Genomic DNA, 17,207 nt, shown 5'->3' on the forward strand with positions numbered 1-17,207 from the left:
CTTTTCGATTCTGTGGGTGAGCGCGTCGATTATTGATTCCGGGATATGATGGCGTGGATGGATTCATCCCCACAGACAGACTAGACTCCAAAGGTGCAGTCAAAGCGGCCTCATACTTACTCGTAACTCGGACCGATTGCATCACATCACAATCGCGCACCAGCCGGTCCTTCCATTCACAAGCATCTGATTAACTTACAATACCATGATCGAGGCTTCATCCTCACCACAGGCTCATCTTCATTCACTTTTCCACCTATGATCCTACAATCCGACTCCCTCCAACCCTCAGGCATGCCTCTCATATCCTAAAGCCTCGTCCTTCCGCGAAATGACCGTACCCGACCGCGAACTATGCCTCACTCCTACACAAGGCCTGGCAACACTTGGGAAGTTCTATCCTACTAAAATAACCATACAACATCACCAACTGCGACGTTTCATCAGTGCCTCAGATGGCGGCTTCATCTACTACGTCACAAACTACGATATCTTTGTCCTCGACCTTGCGACCAAGCAGAACTCCCTAATAGCAACGATCCCCTTCGAAGCAAGATGTCTGGCGGCAGATTTGGGCTGGGTCTGTGTCGGCGGGGAGATCAACGGAGACTGCGCATTCATCAAGGTCGAGACGGACGAACAGGGTCACCCAAAATGCTTCGGACACGATCTGGTGGTGGATTTGCTCGGAGGTGAAATAGTCAATTCCATGAGCATACACACCATGGTACACGACGGCAAAGCACCCGACGAACCGGTGGTGTTGATCAGCAACAATGATAAGACGGTCAAGCTCTATTCTCTAGTACAACGACAGGTTCTGACGACTCTCTCCCATCAAGTACCTATGAATTTTGCTGCAATGTCTCCAGACTCTGAAATCGTTGCAGCAGTGGGCGACTCCGACAAGGTATATTTTTACCAACGTCAGCTGGACGAAGGTAAAATATGGGTTAATGGCTCTGTTACATATCCCAAGTACACCTGGAAGCCTCTCACCGAAGTAGTGGTTCCCACAGGCGACCCTGTTCAGGAGGATTTCAGCTTTGCCGTCGCTTTCTCACCCTCTGGCCATCTCTGTGCTTCATCTTCTCAAGGGGGTTCAATCACCGTCTTTGACATGGATCGACTAGTGCACAGTGAGGGTCCACCCGGGAAGTCTATACTCTATACTTTCAAGTCATCTCGACCCACGCTGTGGGGTTGTGTTAGGGCGATGGCATTTTCCCCTGCGCCGTGGGATATTCTTGCTTGGGCTGAAGACCATGGAAGGATCGGCCTGGCAGACGTCAGACAATGCTTTATGAGGAGACAGATCCTGGAGCTGGACAAACAAAAGGTCGAAACGGTAGATCTTGAGGATGCTACGCCCGTTGCGTATCGAAATATCGGAATCAAGGACCGACTGAAACAACAGCATCTTGCCCGAATGAGGGCAATTCGGGGCATGTCCTCTCAAGAAGCCGAATCTGAATTGGACATTGACGACCTGACCACCGAATCTGACCGGCGCCACAACCGACAAGATTTGTTGACGTACCATCAAGGACTTGATCTTGATGCTCGAGAAAGATCCGTGATTGACGCGCTTGAAACAACCATGGACAATGTAGGGCAGCCCGACCCCCCTTTCAGTATCAGTTATACGTCTTCGCCGCGGCTGAGGGAATCGACCGATGGCAGAAGAGGGTATGATGTACAATTGTCAAATCCTCCTTCGGTGCCAAGTGGTGTTCGGTCTCATCAGCCAAGAAGGAGAACATCAGTGGTGTTATCTGATTCTACTGCCAATGCTAGTCGATACCTTGATCCCAATGAAAGTCAAACGACTAGATTGTCTGCATCTCCAGCCCGCATAGGCGACGATGATGACCTTTCTGTCATGTCGACGCGCGATCTTGGTCCATCCAATCCTCGAGCACCGTCGGGCAATATTCCACCAAGTGATCCTTGGCATGTGATACAGTCTGCCCTGGAGACAGCACGAGAGTCGGACAACAGCAACCGGGTCACCCTGGCCCGCATCGAAGCTGCTCTAGAAGCTGAACGACGGCTGGGGACTCAACTTGAACATCAATTGGCGGATGAACGACAGTTGTCAACACTGCTCCGGAGGCAGCTCGATACTCAACAACGGCTGCTCATGGAGAATTCGTCTCAGCTGGATCATCTTCGGGCAGTCGCTAGAGAGTCTAACGCTCATGTTGAAGCGTCTCTAGAAAGGGTCTTCCAGCGTCAACTAGCTGACGAGGAACATTTTCTACGACAACGATCACAGGAACTGCAAAGTGAGATGAACGCCGGGGAAGAGTACGCTCGTAGGCTTTCAGTCGAAAGAGCTCGATTGTTATCAGCCAGAGCCAGAGGCGAGTCGCCCGATGGGAGAGACTCCAGCTCTGCACGCACCACAACCCTACCGACGACCAACCTCCGCTCGCCTGAAGGAAGCAATAATCTCTCTAGCGTCCTGACTGACTATACCGAAGCGAGACAACAAAGGCTCGCACATATCGAGAATCTCCAGCGACAAGTCCGTCGAGCCGAGTCACGAGTCGCACTTGCGACAAACGACGTCCAAGCGCTCGAGAATGCTATACGCCGAGAATTTGGTCGGCCAGATGGCAGCAGAGGACCGGATGAAGCTGAGAACATGATCCGCCGAGCGTCCACGAACAATGGGCCGAGCTGGCGGACCGGGATCACGCAACATGAAAACAGTCGGGTGACGGCGCGTCGAGCTCAACCGTCAGTGGCTCACCGCGAAGCACGCATGGAACGACTTGCTGAAATAGCTGGCCGTGTGCCCGATGCGGAGCTGCGTCTCGCCCGCATGATGTTCATGTCCGGCATGTCGGGTAGTCGCTCGCTCGATGCGAACGGCAATTGGACGCCGGGCTCGGGCCTGCACCGAGTTCTTGCAGGAGCGTCGAGTCTAGCGAGTGGTGCATCCGGCGGGCGTTCAACGACCACAGCAGAGGACGCCATGAGAGAAATGGGACCTGGGACTGCAGGGATCGGCTTCAGTCCTGATGGTCAGTATCTGTGAGTTTGAAGCCTGTCCGCTTTCCGTACTTGCAAGGACGCTCGCTGATTGAGGAATGATAGCTTCGCCGGCTCCGAGGAAGGCATCTACGAGTTCAAAGTCAACCTGCGCGATCGCATGACGTTCCCTGCTATTGAGATGCGTTGAGCTCGACCACGACGGATTGCTTCGCTTGGGCCCGAGAGGATATCGTGCTGCCATACTTAATGTATTCTTGTGTATTCTTACTTACGAAAGCTGATGATCTGCTCGCTTGCTTGGTTTGCGAGTGTTGTGCTTGTTGTCACCACCATCTGGGAGCTAGGGAGCGTGCTGTATCTGGTCTTCCTGCTTGTCGTCTGCGCGAATGGCGTTTTAAAAAATAGCATTTTGGCTTGAAGCACACAAAGGGAGCGAGTTGATTCACTAGCTAGTCAAGCAGCACATGGGGTTATTTGTTATTTCCTATCATGTCCGGATACTACGTCTTTTGGTTTTGAAGATAAGTTTTGCGGTGTGTTATAAAGCGTCCTTCTCTCACCAGTTCGGCGCAGGACTGTTTGCCGTGTATTCAGCAGGATTTCTGTATGGTGGTCGGACCCAATCTCATTGTCGTATACGGAGTATATTCAAACTCGTTCGTCCGGACAGAATTTGAGCTCCTGACCATTGTCAATGTCTTGTACGCGGTAGCAGTTATACAGTCTGCTGCTGATGGTCCCCTTCGGGCCCTTCAAGCACCAGCATCCCCTTCTCCGTCTTCAACTCGTCGATGTTTTTGACCTTGATCTGCATGACCCTGAGCACCGTGTATTTGTGCTTCGAGTGGACGACCTTTTTGTGTCGATTGCGGCGCTTCTTTTTCTCCTTGTCCATCATCGGGTTGGTCTCCAAACCCATGACGCGCATGCGGCACTCGAACAGCCGCTCGTCGATGTATTGCGGCTCGCCGGTGCGCTTGGCGTCGTAGGACTCTGTGTTCTTCGCGCCGGCTTTGAGCGTGTAGTCCCGGCTGCCCAGGATGCTGGCACGGTTGAAGCGCAACACGTCGCCTGGGGAGACGCCGTGCATGTGGAATGGGAGCCGTAGTATGTCGCCCTCGGTCAGGAGGTAAGGGAAGCGGTGGATGTGAGAGACTATGTAGTGTGGCTTTTGAGCGGTGAGGCGTGGGAGGAGGGTTTGCAGGGAGTGTGAGAGCACGAGCGGGCGGCTTAGAGAGTGTGTTGAGCTTGAGCTGGGTGTCAGGACTGTTGTCGAGGGTGGTTGAGGCGATTCGAACGTTGATGATGTTGAGACATTGCCTGGGCCGTCGAGGAGGGTGGTCGGAGGGATTTCGGCTTGGGTGTTGTGGAAGTCGTGCGATGGGCTGCCGGACTGTTGGGTCGCTGCTTGGTGGAGGCCACGGGAGTGGAAGGGGAGGAGGAAAGCCGCTGGTCGACTAGGTTTCGATGAGAGGTTCAATGCGCTTTGGAGGAGAGACCGCGATGAGACGTGGTGTGAGCGAGTCTGTTGAGGTCGTCGCACGGTTCTGAGGTTATGTATGTTAGCTGATGGACGGCTGAGAAGCGTTGTCGAGAGAGGTTCACCTTGTGGTAGTGCCGGAGAGTGCCCTCGATGGCATTGAATCAAAGATGCATTTTATCATGCGCCCACAGATGCGACACATGTTTTCTCAGCCCTTCCACGAGGCCTGTACTCGGTGGCTACCCTGAGTAGTGGTTTGTTTGTAAGGGAGGCTCGAGAAGGTCCTTTGCAGCCTCATTTACGACTTCAGCAGTCGGAAGTTGGATGGATCTTCGACAATTCGAGCTAAGCAGACTTTCTTGGCCAGTCACGTGCAATGGTTGATTTTCGTTCGAGCATTCGTGCCACGAGACGTCGCTCTTTCACGAACGCCAGGCGCTTCCGATGGCCAAACACACAGCTCCCTAAATCGAGTAACTCGCAATGGAGTCTTAATTCATGCCCGACATCTTTTGGACCAAATGGGATACGCGCTATCAAAACAGTATCATCCCTTCGCCAAGCTATGTTCGCACGGGGCTCAAGCCTTGATTACATAAGACAACATGCTAAACTGAATAATCTTACCCAACTCAAGCACCTGTAAGAGACACTGAGGTCGTAGCATTCTAGTTTCAAAATTAAGATGATTCGTGTACCCTATATGAGATTAACACTGTCACGCAATCCCACTCACAACCGACCGGAAACCAGGGAGATACGGCCAATTACTCTCTCATGATATGGCCCAAAAGCCGTCCAAGCACCCCTCTGACATGACGCGGATTGCCGACCTTAAGTGTTGTCAGTACCAGTGCAACACTGGTTGCAAAGATTGCTTGTTCTCTTCGCTGATACTGCTTGTCATACACGCGAGGCAGCATAGTGGCCAATGCTCTGGGCGCCACGAAGAAAGCTATCTCCTGTCTTCGACTCGGCTTCTCCAGCAGTATGGACCATCCACATGCAACGCAGCCTGCCAGAACACAGAGCCCGGAATCCCACATTTGCGGTGTTACGATCTTGTATGGAAACATTCTTGGGCCCAATCTTGTCCGTGCAAGGCACACAGAATAGTAGAACATTGCGACAAACGCTGCCAAAAAGGACGAGGACCGAGCAGCGCCTTTCAGAGCTTGGACTAGAGAATCAAGGCTCGGCTGACGGATTCGTGCGACCAGTTGAAGAGGAACATATAATCCCATCGCGAATTTCCAGCTTCGCCAGAGTCGCGAGACTGCATGTACCTCACAACTCTTACCAGTGCCGAAGTGATATAACTCGCATGGGATGGGTATCGTCCTGGTTGGATCACCGTATTCTTCTGGCAAGTGGAGCTCGCGGCACAGGCTCTTAAGAAGAGGTGCTTTTCCCGTGTCTTGTCCATACACAAATTCTCCTCGTCGAGCCAATCGGAGAGCTTGGATGAGTCGAGAATCGATGTTGGCAGCCTTCGAGATCCACTGGTTGTACGCTCGAGGGAGTCGCTCGGGAGAATAGAACCATGACCACATGATGATGGCGGCAGACATTGCAAATATCGTGGGGTCTGCCATTTTGCGGATGCTGTTTGCAAATCTGTGGTTCTCCTGCTCTGGGTGCCATGATTTGGACCGATTTCGTGTCCACAAGGTGATAACTGCTACGTCGAGAGCTCGGCAGAAGGCGAACAGGGTAAAGTCGATGGTCTTGCCAGCATAATGTGGGTGATACGACGGCGGAGGTAGGTGGTGCTGATTTGGCGACTCCAGATTGCTGACATCGGATGTGTGGGATGAGCGGGATTTGGCGCGCTTGCGTACCCAACTCTCATCACGATTGAGCAGGTCAAACGCCAACCATGCCGACAAGAAAGAGCAAATGAAATTGATGTGCTTGGAGAACCTGTTGCTGGAGTCTCGGGCTCCTCTCTGGGTTCTTAGGGAGAGAATCCATTGAAGGATGGTCCGGACAAGGCGAGGGAGGGCTGTCGCTCCGCCGATGATGATCGCAGCGGCGGTCGGGAAGCGGTTGAGTTGAGTGGAAGTCTTGAGAATGTTATAAAGTAAGGATATCTTCTCCTGAGCAGAGACATCCTGCTTTCTCAGGCTTCTCAGGAAGCCGAAGAGCCTAGGCCCTGTCACAGAGATGTATCCCAGTGCGTAAGCTCGGAGGAGTGGCTTGATAGCATCGACTTCAGCGTGGTTAATCAGGCGCGTCTTGCCCATGCTCTATGCCGCATTCGCAGAAGATCGCAAGGGATAGAACACGCTACTCAATGGTCGTGTCTAGAGCGAACAACTTGGAGGAATGTTTGGCCGGAGGTCACGTTGATCTCCTATTCTTGGCATCACAAGCAATGGTTACCTACTCCGAGCTCACGGGGCGCTCACCCTGACGACGCCGCTTTTAAAACCAGGAATGTGTCTCTGGCAACTCTCCACCAAACGAATTGAAAGCGAAAGATGACTATGGTGTATCTTCCCGAATTGTGTTCTCATTTTTGGCCTTTAGCCGTGATCTGGATAAGAGGGACATTTGCTTCATCTGCCTCTGCGCGGCCATCATCATCCTTCTGTCCAACAGCCGTATAGAAGGGCAAAGCGTCTTTTTGAACCTTGACTCTCTTTTCCATCTCCTTGACAATCGTCTGGAAAATTCTGAGCTTTCAAATTCTGAAGGGTTGTAGGGAGCGATAAACGTACATATGACAGGGTGCCAAATAGGATAACTGCGAGACTGTTCACTCGAGAACTTGTGAGACGCTCACCCGGGATGAAGGTCACTGCAAGCAAAGACTGCAGAACTCCTCTCGCGGCAGTGGAAATCATATGACTGTCGAATGAGAAAAAGCTGTGAGTAAGATTCTTGATCTTGAGCCGGATCTGACAGGGGTTCCACTTACGTCGTTGGAGATGTTACTTTGATCTGAAGGTAGGCAGCCGCACTGAGAGCGAAATTCAGTGAGCCGGCTATAAATGCCTGTCCCCCAAATCTTATCATGACCGGGTGTGTGAGGCCTAGAGCAGCGACCTGGCGGAGTTCGCTGTTAAGAATGGTCCAGATGGTGTAAACTGGTATCGTTGTCAGGGAGGTGACATAGACGAGGTCGAGGACTCCGATCTCGAGCGCAAGGTATTTCACAAGCACCGATTCGAGAGCTGTAGTAAACGATGACCAGACGCCCCACGCGATTCCAGCATTAGTGGTCTGTCCTACCTCCTCCCCACTGACACCCAGTAAAAAGCCTAAAGTTGTAATAGTACAGCCAACAAGAGCGAGCAGACTAGGTCGCGAGCTCTGCAGTATTGCAAAAGAAAGCATAATGGTGAATGGAAGAAGAAGGCCTCTTGCTATCTGATAGAATGAGGCGTTTACATTCTGGAATAGTTCGCATCTACGTCAGTATCTCAGTCCGTTCAAGTAATATTATATAGGGTGGTCTTACCAGAAGACAATAGGTTTTCGATAGCTGAGCAATAATCTTCATGGCAAGAAGTGGGGATACTCTCCGAATCAAGTTGATATCCAGTTTCGGACGTGTATAGAGGTTCAATATGGAGCCGAGAAAGATGAAAGCGACTGCCATCACGGATTGACATAGCAGCAATATGACCGGAGCTGGAATTGTGTTCAATTGGGTCTTGTTGATAATAGTGACGCTCAGAGCGGTAGAGATGTGGAAGCCAACGACGGCAGCGACATAAAGTCTTGAAGGCGATGAGGTAGGGGCGTCCGACATGCTCTCGATACACAAGGTGAATAATAATCAGCTGTAGCTACTCGATTCACACCTGGTCTTGAATTGACCTTAGCAATACGCCATGTGTCAGAATCACAAAGGGCGCATTGAAGAAGATGATCGCCGAGACCAAAAAGATCCGTGTGTGGCCTGTATATATCATGCATCTCTGCGCTTACTTTACGGAGCCTCCCTTTCTGTCAAACGGGCATGGGGCCCATATATTAAATTTCTGACAACACAAGTGTACAAAGCCGTCACAAAAAGTGGACCTTAAGATGGATAATTACATAGAACCACTGATTTCATGCTGAGGGACGTGTAATGTCCTACGTCTCTAGAATAGGGGTAGTTATAGAAACTGCTCCTCGCGAATTCAGTACCGCAATAGAGTACAATTTACATGCCCGGATTTGTTACAGATTGGAAGCATACGCCAGCCAGTATGATCGCGAGCAGTCATTATCCAACGAAAAATATACGATACTTCCAAACTGTTGTCGCATGGATGGTCTTTGTTGCAGAGTTGAGAGCCCGAAGATTCAACACGTACCCAAGTACTACTTGTAACCTATTATATAGTATTATTTTGATTCTGCTACTATTCAAGCAATTCACCATGACCTACGGCGCTCCCAATGTCTTCAAGGCTTCGCAAGTCCCCGGTAATGTTAGGATACAAACTTTGAAATGTGGTTTCGCCCGCGATTAATCGTTGGATATTCTGACGGGTAGAGAACGTCACCCTGACAGACTTTGAAGTCTTTCGCGTAGTGGGGTTGTTTTTCTTGTTTGTCTGGATATCTGTATCACGGTCGGTGCTTCCCGCGGCTCTGGACACACCGACAATTGCTGGAAAAGGAGCAATGCACCTTAGTTCTGAGCTTCTGCTGGAGCACATACTGCTGACGCCGTTGTCGACCGCCTCAGTGAACGGGCTCATGCTTTGCCTGTGGATGATTTTCTCTGCGCCTGCAAGAGAGATTGCCCAGGCAGCACTGCAGTAGCCGAAACTGGGTGTAAAGAGGATGCGAGTTTGAGTGTCGGCATCTGGACCAGACTCCCAAGTTGTCATGTTAGGTTCATGTTGCACAGTTAGAGAACGCTGTCCAGGAGGAGGAACAGTGAGATCTTTGGGAATGACCCAGCGGCGTTTGTCTGTAGGGTCATCTTTGATAGCGCAGTGCCCAATCCAAAGGACGTCCCAGCCGTCTCCATACGGTGAGTGCGAAGATGTTTCTTCCGTGTTGTTGAGAAGCCAGCGCGATCCCTGAGCGACCTGTGACATCTGAAATTTGATGGCAACATCCCAATCTGCATCGTCCTCGAAGATCAACGCGGAGCGCACACGACGTCTCACCATGTGCTGCATGATATTCATGTGTGACCGCCAACATCCCACTTCTGCGGGAAGCCGATGCTCAAACCCAAAAGGCCTAGCTTTTTCAGGCACTGTTGTGCCGAGAACGCCTTCAGTAAAGGTCAGGGAAAGATTCGTAAGAGTGGCCTGTACGCTCATCGAGTCTTTTTTATCACTGCGCTCGGGGAGGTTTATGACGTAGATTTCCTGGAATCCCAGCGTTTCATTGTGAACATCGTGAAGAATGTTATTCAGCGACGTGACAGTAGTATCATTGTTGATATTTCCCGTCAAGAAGGATCTGAGCATGTCTGTTGTTGAGCTTCGAGTGCCTGTTTCGATTTCCGTAGTCGAGGAGAAGTAGCCGGTAGAATGGGTATTGAGTAGATACAGAATAACAGCTGTGGTGAAGATAAGGGCTATAATGGCTGTGCGGTTCATGACTCTCCCGGTCATCCTGCAAAACTCCATGGCAGTAGATATCAGCCGAGACAACTACCGCTGAAAGTTGACAATGAAGGATGGTAGCAGCCTGAGAAAGAGAGTCCCTTCGCTGCAGGAGGAACGTTGTACATAATCTTGCAACCACAAAGCTATGACAAAATCAAGCATGTAAGCTAAAGAAGGACGAGGATCTTCCTTCGTTGCTCAAACCCTGGTGTAGTCACGCTTCGACGCCCGAGTTCGGTGTTGTGCAACGTTGACAGGTCTTGGGTATAAGCCCGCAATCTCGAGGCTGCTAACCGGCCTCTGTTTTTTTGTATCCTAGATTCTGACAGCGATGCGTTCTTTTGTCGACACGAATACAATTGGCACACCTGGAAGCTCCATCGTGGGCTAGGTCACTCGGCGAGCGTCAGACTCAGAACTGACGTACACTATCGAAAGGGGGGGTAAAAATTTTGTTTTATCAAGCCCAACATTAGAGAGTGTATTTCCTGGTGCCAAGGCCTGGAAACTACTAGTATTGTTTATCCAAGAAGTTGTTGACGGATGATAATCACCAAGCAAACTCGAATATTTGTACCGTTGGATATTCTCGGAGAAAGTCTTGCATTCAGCGCTCCATTGATCTCTGTCCAAGCCCCAAATGCTCCTACGTGCTGGCTGGCTTGGACCTGCAAAAGCAGCCTCGGCCTCACCAACTTAGCCCGGATTCTTCCCTTGGTTGGAGATCTTGACTAAAACACCTGTCACAATTGGCGAACGCGCATTGAGGCAGACCTAGCTTCGCGCACATGAACTCAGGACGTGCCTGTTCGCGTCCAAGTCGGAATGGCGCCATTGAGGAGTAGAATACCGTCATCCTTGCTCAGACCAGAACATCTGCGGGTCGGCTGATGGCACCCCCTATTTAACCCCAACAAGCCCTTTTAGAGAGCGAGTTGTCCTCGGTTGGACCCGAACAGAAGTGACCCTATCTGTCAATGAATTGAGGTGGAAACCGTCAAACGTCTTGTCGTCCTGGCACTGGCCTCGAACTACGGCTTGCATCGCATGAAATGTAAGAGTGAGTAGCTTCATCATTTTCAGCCTTCGATCTCCCTTGGTCACCAAATAAATCCAGTTCCTCTATTTCGTACTGGCCGTGTCTTCGTGTTCTTGTTACTTCACGACTTCACAATGCATCCCTCATGGAGAGGTTGTTCGACACCTCGGCTCCTGACCATTGGTGTTCTCTTCGTGATTACAGTCATCCTGCTTTCCTTCCACGGCCCATCGAGAGAATATGTGACGCACACTCTTTATTCGGGATCCGATTCCTGCACCGCAACATTAGCGACTCACGTGCAGCTGCTGAGATCTGAGTATTCTGCCATGCTGTTAGGTGTCGAGTACGTAGCTATGATAGGCTACCCAAATCATAGGTAAGAGGATCACTCAAACATGACCTTTCCGGATCCAAACTGATGATACCAAGCAACAAAGGAGATTCAGCAATATGGGTTGGGGAATTGATTCTTCTCGAAGACCTGGGAATACAGTCCGTGTATGCTTCTGCCAACAGCAACGACTACGACAAGACGAAACTTCGGGAAATCCTAGAAGCGCATGGGGGACCTGAAAACACCGCAATCATGTTTCATGGAGGTGGTAACTTCGGTGACATCTGGCCGGGGCCGCAAAGAGATCGTGAGACTGTGGCTGCAGATTTCCCAGATTACAGAATTCGTTCCTTTCCGCAAACCTACAGGTTCTACAATCAAGACCAGCTTGAGCGCGCTCAGAAAGCTTTCAGTCAACATCCTGATCTCCAACTCACCGCAAGGGACACAAAATCCTACATGAGTCTCCAAAAGGATTTCGGCCAAAATCACAAAGTCTCACTGCTTCCGGATGCTGCTACTATGCTAACGACGCGCCCTATCTCCGGTGGCCGAAGTCCGAAGGAAGGCATCCTATTTCTAGCGAGATACGATAAGGAGGGTGAACAAGACCACTACAAAGACAAAGCAATTATTGAGGAACTACGACATATTTCCGATCAGGATGGAAATATTCTCGATATCGATGTCACTCTTCAGGACTGGATTAAACTTGACCCTGAAGGATTGCGTGGTGCAAGCTACAATGACCAGGCCTGGCTTCGGGTAAACTGGACCTACAACTTCCTGAATCAGTACGAGCTGGTCATGAGTGACAGGTTACATGTGCATATCCTAAGTACAGTCTGGGGTATTGATCATATCACAGTCGAAGAAGGCTCATATGGTAAATTGAGAAGCTACCATGAAACATGGCTATCCGGGTGTGGAAGTATAGTGGCTATGACGCAGAGTGTCAGAGAGGGAGTCGACTCCGCAAAAGCGTGGTACCGAAATGGTAGATCTTTCTGATGGAAGTTTAGACCAGCGTTCGCCAATCCACGAGGAGGATCCCTTCTATAACGTGCTGGAATATTCATATAGATATTGCTCAATATTTTCCAATCATTACCCACAATACTCGTCCCCTTAAGAACGGCTCCACTGAAAAGGACCTGTAAGTAGTTAGCGACTTTAGAGTCGCTGGAGAGGACCATGGGAACATGTTTGCTGTGTGTAAATAGTCAATCCAACAGTGGACGGTATTGATAGTTTTTATATCTAATGGAGGCCGTCAGAGAAAGCCCTGAGAAGTCGTACAACTGCGCGACGTAGCCGTTCATCAATAGATTATATTCACGACCATCACGAAGTGAAGCATCCCACAGAAGCTTTTAGACTACAATGCTCCTAGTTGCCTGCTATTATTTCGGACTAGCCACAATCCAGGGTAATTGAATGGTATGAAGAAACAATTGACGACGAACGGGACGTGAGGTGGGCTTTTACAATAAACGTGCTATTCGAAAATAATGTAATGTCTTCGCGGCTATATCGAGCTATTCATCCTTTTGTAGACATCTCTGCTCCAACCATTTTGCAAGCTGGACACTACCCTGGTCCACATATCGAGTGACCAATTCGCTGATCCAAAACAGCACCGGGATAGCGATGGCAGCATAAGTTACCAACACCAGCCAAGACCCTATCTGATCTGCAAGGGCCGCCTTAAAGCCCATCATGGCTTTCGCAAATAATATCGCACGCATCAGCGGTCGTCCGATACTGTTAATCAAGGTGACATGCATGAGATATATGCCGAATGAGTTATCGCCGAGATATTGCGGAAATGACGACGAGAGGAGATTGCGGAAAAATCGAGACTGGCCAATATAAAAGACCAGCAAGACCGAGGCTATACACACTGGAAAACTGCCTACTGCCGGCAGATTCTTCCAACTCTTGGGGTCAATTGCTGTGATAATATGGTACAACTGGATGTCGCCGAGATCCGGTGGCATAGTGAGGACGGCTAGAAGAATGAGAAGACCAAACACAAGGGCGAGCTTTTCGATGATCGACAGCAATCGATTTCTGGACCCGAGTGTTTTCTCGCCCTCTGCGGATGGTGACTTTCGGCGATCAAAGTGATTATGCATTTCACAGCAGATTGGTCCCGAGAGGAACAGGAAAATGTCCCATTCCCCCTGTGCGATACTGTAGATTGCGCCGGCACAGAGAAGAGCAGACCGCAGTATCCAGCGGACTCTAGCTAGCGCGAGGAGTGACACAAAAACCACGATCGAGCCACGGAACTCGAAAGGTATCGTCCACATTCCGATCGCGTAGCGAAGACCCTTCATGTCCCAGGTGCGAAATTTGGAGAGGGTAAACGGATTCAGCCCCGTCATCAAGTCGTCCAGCCATGCCCACAAGGTGAGACCAAGGGTACTGTGATGCGGGACATGGTCCGCGCCTGCGGGGTCCCATAGTTCGAAATAGCTTAACATGGCGTTCGTAAAGGTGAGGAATATGACTGGCGTATATAGCCTGATCGCCCTTCTAAAAACGCCAGAGGAAAGAGATTCCGTAAGCTTGTGGAGGTCTCCGGCCCGTGCAAGCGAGAGAGGTCGCACGCTGAGTGCATACCCACTGATGACCAGAAAAACATCAACCATTGCTGGGCCCGAACAGGGTAATCGTGCGACAGGTAGCCTAAAGAAGTGTGGATCGTCTTTCTTCCAAGCGTCGCAGTGCCCGGGATACAATAGCAAGCTGTTGTGGTAGAAGACAACCATGAAACAGGCGAGCCCTCGAACACCATCCAGCCAAGCAGTCGGGTATACCTTTCGCTTTTGGCGGGGTGACAGTATTGTCGGTCTAACGGCGATCCAGGCGACTGAAAGTATCGAGCGGAGTTTGCTACCACCGCTCCCTCCGCCTGTATCTTCTCCATGCCCTTCTGATGGCAATACCACCTTCGCCCTGATAGCCAGTGCAGAGGATTGGAGGTAAGCGACAAAGATGGTGGTCAATCTAATGACGATAGAATGATGGTATCTCCTCAAGTCTCGAAGTTCTTCTGCTGCGTCAAGCCAGTGGTCAGACAGGGTGAGCCTCCAGCATCATTCGAGAACTCACTGCGTGCCGCGCCCCCCTCGAGGGCATCTTCGTCTACCCCACCGTCCAGGAGAGGGAGTTCCTGATCATCGACCTCGCTGTCGCCCATCCTCGGTATCTTGGCCAGGCTGAATAAAGACATACTGACAGCGTGTTTGAGGGGAGCGGAACCAGAGTCAGCCACACAGGCAGAGAGATTGCGAGCGACAAGTACTGCCGTCCGGAGGCCAGGCGGCAGACCTTCTTCGGAAGGGAACAACTTGTCTTGCGCCTGTGGCGGTCGATACTTTGCGAAGTATTCGCATACATGACAAAGAGATTACTGTGGCCATAGGGATAGTACAACTATCTTTCGATTGTACACAACGCGTTGCGGACGCGTTTCAACTCAGGGGTAGGGATCCAGTTTTGTCACGTCTGTGATATATGTCAATTTGGCGACCTGACACTTACAGAGATTAAGCTACTGCCGTCGTGGGCCGCTGCCATAATGATGACTAATTCTAGACCTAGATATCAGGCATACGAGATCTTATGGATACGCACTCAATCATTAGCTCCGGCAGCAAACTAAGTTAGGGCAGTGTGCAACCGACGGCTGGTTGCTGCGCATCCGAACTCGAGAGTTGGTCGTTGGCTACCATGCCTGGAGCTCCATATGGGGATTTTTCGCGGAGACTGTGAATCTTCCCCACATTCAGGTACGGATTTGTTGGGTGGCGCATGGGAGAAGATTGATAGGTCTCCTCATGGGGCCTTCTGGCGACCGGCAACTTATGCGCCTTTGGGTACGGCTTGAAAGGACTGGGAATTCCTCAAGTAAGAATCCATTGTGTACTACTGAATGCAGAAAATTACTAAGGTATATATAGATCTCTGTGTATGAGATCGATAAAGACGACAAGAAGACGACTCTGGCATGATTCATGACTGCGCCATTGTGCGTGACATTTTAGGTCTCAGCTTGAGCAATTAGCTGACCGCCTCACAGACCAAGAACTATATCATTCTCACGGTATGCCGTTCATTGTGAACACCAAAGACGTGGGAAACAGCGGTAACCACCAGCGGTAGGTGTCAGCTGGAAATGCATGTCTCGCAGTAAAGATCTGATTCAGTCGGTCCCACAGGTGTTATGATGAGACAGCCCCCGCCTGGTTTGCACTTGTCCCGCGTGACTTGTCTAAGCCAGTCCGATGGTTTCGGTACCAGAATTGCATGGCCATCCATAGTGGTGGTTCCTATTCTTAACGGATACCTTGTCCGGTTGCTCAGCGAAGGGTCCCTTGCTTGTTCTACATAGCTTCATGACCTCTCATCGGGTGGTTCAGCTGCGGGCATACCGAGACGTCAAGCATGATTCTCGGCTGGATTATAACTCTGAGGAGGGGGCCAGTACCTTGCACCTGCCTTATGACATGATTTCAAGCAGAGATACGGCGCCAGAGTCCAGTGCTATCCCGCTCCATGTAGCCTCTGATCCTCTGTGTTTCCTTTGCATCCCTTGAGCTCCTCAATTCTCTCTCTGGCTCGCCGAGCGACTTGCTTGCCCACTGGGCTCGGGTTCCGGTGCTTGTGATCGTTTGCTTCTCTCACGGTCTGTCTGTCTTTGCCGCTCGTTCGGTTGCCTTGCAGGTCCTCCATCTTGTGGTTTCTTCGTCTGCGTCGTCGCTTCAGGTGCCGGACCTTCCTTGTGCTTCTTGAGATTTTCTTCGCGACGCCGTCTTTTTTCAGTCCTTCTTCGCTTCTTGTCTGCCTTGAGTTCCTCGGGACCGTAAAGAATGACGCTCTCATCACCATCATTTGCATCGTCGTCTTCGCAATCTGCTGCCTCCTCTTGGTCTGTCGTCAGCAACGACGGAGACTGGCGTACTCAGGTCTACATACCTGACGATTGGCGGAACTGGGTGTCTGGGAATTTGACATGAGACGCCAGTACAACCGCTAGCCGTTCTTCTTCGGTTTCTAGGCCGGCGAAAAGACCGGCGATGACTTCAGGGTCGCAGACGGTGAAAGTATTGACGTGTTTCTGTAATGTCACTAAGGCATCGAGTTCTGCACGCATCTGGTCGGTTATTTGTCGCTCCACATCTACCCACCTCTGAGCATAAGATGTCTTCTCGCGCAAACCTCTCTCGCGCTTGTGTATCTCGTAAAGGAGGGCATCAGCGTGCTGAGATAATTGAGGTCGCGCGGATCGGGCAATCAAGTACCATTCAGGGACGTCGGCCAATTTATTCTCACGATTTTGCCGTCGGGCGAAAGGACGCCATGTCCAGTCATTTCCATGGACTTCTGTCTGTCCTTGCTCATAATTGATGTCAAAGGCCTAAGTTGAGAACCAAGTATGAGAGGAGTGCGAAATGGCAGTAACGACGGCCTTGCCTCCAGACCTCAGACGAGATTCACTGGCAATTTTTGGGGCGCGCTCAGGGCTTTCATGGCTCCCACATCTTCGATGGACATGATGTGACGGATAGATACTACGGTGCGCCCGCATCATAATCAGTCATATAGCAGTCATGGAGGACCAGGAATTGACGACTCTTTGAGATGTAGAAAGAAAACAAAAGCTCAGGAGACATGCAAGTTTCTGGTTGAATTTTGGCTGTTGTTGAACGACCGTCTGACAAGAGCATTTCCCATACTTTTTGGCATGAATTGCTACAGTCAGAC

The 17,207-nt window shown here is 50.6% G+C and overlaps 8 protein-coding genes across 8 annotated transcripts; 2 read left to right on the forward strand and 6 right to left on the reverse strand.

Moving 5' to 3' along the window:
* Window positions 1-64: 64 nt before the first annotated feature.
* Window positions 65-3,712, forward strand: PV05_02856 (uncharacterized protein). Its single transcript, XM_013463458.1, has 2 exons — window positions 65-3,042; window positions 3,106-3,712. Exons 1-2 carry the CDS (start codon window positions 332-334, stop codon window positions 3,188-3,190), a joined length of 2,796 nt encoding a protein of 931 aa, XP_013318912.1. The 5' UTR covers window positions 65-331; the 3' UTR covers window positions 3,191-3,712.
* PV05_02857 (uncharacterized protein) lies at window positions 3,457-4,791 on the reverse strand. Its single transcript, XM_013463459.1, has 2 exons — window positions 4,609-4,791; window positions 3,457-4,550 (listed from the first exon to the last, which is right to left on the reverse strand). The coding sequence occupies exons 1-2, from the start codon at window positions 4,686-4,688 to the stop codon at window positions 3,719-3,721; spliced, it is 912 nt and encodes a 303-aa protein (XP_013318913.1). The 5' UTR covers window positions 4,689-4,791; the 3' UTR covers window positions 3,457-3,718.
* Window positions 4,792-5,045: 254 nt separating this feature from the next.
* Window positions 5,046-6,732, reverse strand: PV05_02858 (uncharacterized protein; the record flags this gene model as incomplete). The annotated part of the gene is made up of 1 exon (XM_013463460.1): window positions 5,046-6,732. The coding sequence occupies one exon, from the start codon at window positions 6,730-6,732 to the stop codon at window positions 5,254-5,256; it is 1,479 nt and encodes a 492-aa protein (XP_013318914.1). The 3' UTR covers window positions 5,046-5,253.
* Window positions 6,733-6,811: 79 nt separating this feature from the next.
* Window positions 6,812-8,347, reverse strand: PV05_02859 (uncharacterized protein). Its single transcript, XM_013463461.1, has 4 exons — window positions 7,953-8,347; window positions 7,410-7,885; window positions 7,210-7,339; window positions 6,812-7,154 (listed from the first exon to the last, which is right to left on the reverse strand). The coding sequence occupies exons 1-4, from the start codon at window positions 8,244-8,246 to the stop codon at window positions 7,002-7,004; spliced, it is 1,053 nt and encodes a 350-aa protein (XP_013318915.1). The 5' UTR covers window positions 8,247-8,347; the 3' UTR covers window positions 6,812-7,001.
* Window positions 8,348-8,717: 370 nt separating this feature from the next.
* PV05_02860 (uncharacterized protein) lies at window positions 8,718-10,568 on the reverse strand. The gene has a single exon (XM_013463462.1). The coding sequence runs from the start codon at window positions 10,075-10,077 to the stop codon at window positions 8,848-8,850; it is 1,230 nt and encodes a 409-aa protein (XP_013318916.1). The 5' UTR covers window positions 10,078-10,568; the 3' UTR covers window positions 8,718-8,847.
* A 438-nt stretch (window positions 10,569-11,006) lies between these two features.
* On the forward strand, window positions 11,007-12,670 carry PV05_02861 (uncharacterized protein). The gene is made up of 2 exons (XM_013463463.1): window positions 11,007-11,474; window positions 11,528-12,670. The coding sequence occupies exons 1-2, from the start codon at window positions 11,230-11,232 to the stop codon at window positions 12,441-12,443; spliced, it is 1,161 nt and encodes a 386-aa protein (XP_013318917.1). The 5' UTR covers window positions 11,007-11,229; the 3' UTR covers window positions 12,444-12,670.
* A 242-nt stretch (window positions 12,671-12,912) lies between these two features.
* On the reverse strand, window positions 12,913-14,823 carry PV05_02862 (uncharacterized protein). Its single transcript, XM_013463464.1, has 2 exons — window positions 14,553-14,823; window positions 12,913-14,493 (listed from the first exon to the last, which is right to left on the reverse strand). Exons 1-2 carry the CDS (start codon window positions 14,671-14,673, stop codon window positions 12,971-12,973), a joined length of 1,644 nt encoding a protein of 547 aa, XP_013318918.1. The 5' UTR covers window positions 14,674-14,823; the 3' UTR covers window positions 12,913-12,970.
* Window positions 14,824-16,044: 1,221 nt separating this feature from the next.
* On the reverse strand, window positions 16,045-16,997 carry PV05_02863 (uncharacterized protein; the record flags this gene model as incomplete). Its single annotated transcript, XM_013463465.1, has 3 exons — window positions 16,045-16,367; window positions 16,419-16,860; window positions 16,941-16,997. 3 exons carry the CDS (start codon window positions 16,995-16,997, stop codon window positions 16,045-16,047), a joined length of 822 nt encoding a protein of 273 aa, XP_013318919.1.
* Window positions 16,998-17,207: the final 210 nt, after the last annotated feature.

The sequence above is a fragment of the Exophiala xenobiotica genome (assembly GCF_000835505.1).
Source record: "Exophiala xenobiotica strain CBS 118157 unplaced genomic scaffold supercont1.2, whole genome shotgun sequence".
Taxonomy (NCBI): domain Eukaryota; kingdom Fungi; phylum Ascomycota; class Eurotiomycetes; order Chaetothyriales; family Herpotrichiellaceae; genus Exophiala; species Exophiala xenobiotica.

Excerpts from the sequence above, each read along its gene's own strand:
- PV05_02861 (XM_013463463.1), top strand. The coding sequence starts at position 11,230 with ATGCATCCCTCATGGAGAGGTTGTTCGACACCTCGGCTCCTGACCATT. Across the intron at positions 11,475-11,527 it reads ATAGGCTACCCAAATCATAG|CAACAAAGGAGATTCAGCAA; the intron begins GTAAGAGGATCA and ends GATGATACCAAG.
- PV05_02857 (XM_013463459.1), bottom strand. The coding sequence starts at position 4,688 with ATGTGTCGCATCTGTGGGCGCATGATAAAATGCATCTTTGATTCAATG. Across the intron at positions 4,551-4,608 it reads CTCTCCGGCACTACCACAAG|AACCGTGCGACGACCTCAAC; the intron begins GTGAACCTCTCT and ends ACATAACCTCAG.
- PV05_02856 (XM_013463458.1), top strand. The coding sequence starts at position 332 with ATGACCGTACCCGACCGCGAACTATGCCTCACTCCTACACAAGGCCTG. Across the intron at positions 3,043-3,105 it reads AGTCCTGATGGTCAGTATCT|CTTCGCCGGCTCCGAGGAAG; the intron begins GTGAGTTTGAAG and ends GAGGAATGATAG.
- PV05_02860 (XM_013463462.1), bottom strand. The coding sequence starts at position 10,077 with ATGGAGTTTTGCAGGATGACCGGGAGAGTCATGAACCGCACAGCCATT.
- PV05_02859 (XM_013463461.1), bottom strand. The coding sequence starts at position 8,246 with ATGTCGGACGCCCCTACCTCATCGCCTTCAAGACTTTATGTCGCTGCC. Across the intron at positions 7,886-7,952 it reads CGAAAACCTATTGTCTTCTG|AATGTAAACGCCTCATTCTA; the intron begins GTAAGACCACCC and ends GAACTATTCCAG. Across the intron at positions 7,340-7,409 it reads AAAGTAACATCTCCAACGAC|TCATATGATTTCCACTGCCG; the intron begins GTAAGTGGAACC and ends CTCATTCGACAG.
- PV05_02862 (XM_013463464.1), bottom strand. The coding sequence starts at position 14,673 with ATGTCTTTATTCAGCCTGGCCAAGATACCGAGGATGGGCGACAGCGAG. Across the intron at positions 14,494-14,552 it reads CGAGGGGGGCGCGGCACGCA|AAGAACTTCGAGACTTGAGG; the intron begins GTGAGTTCTCGA and ends TTGACGCAGCAG.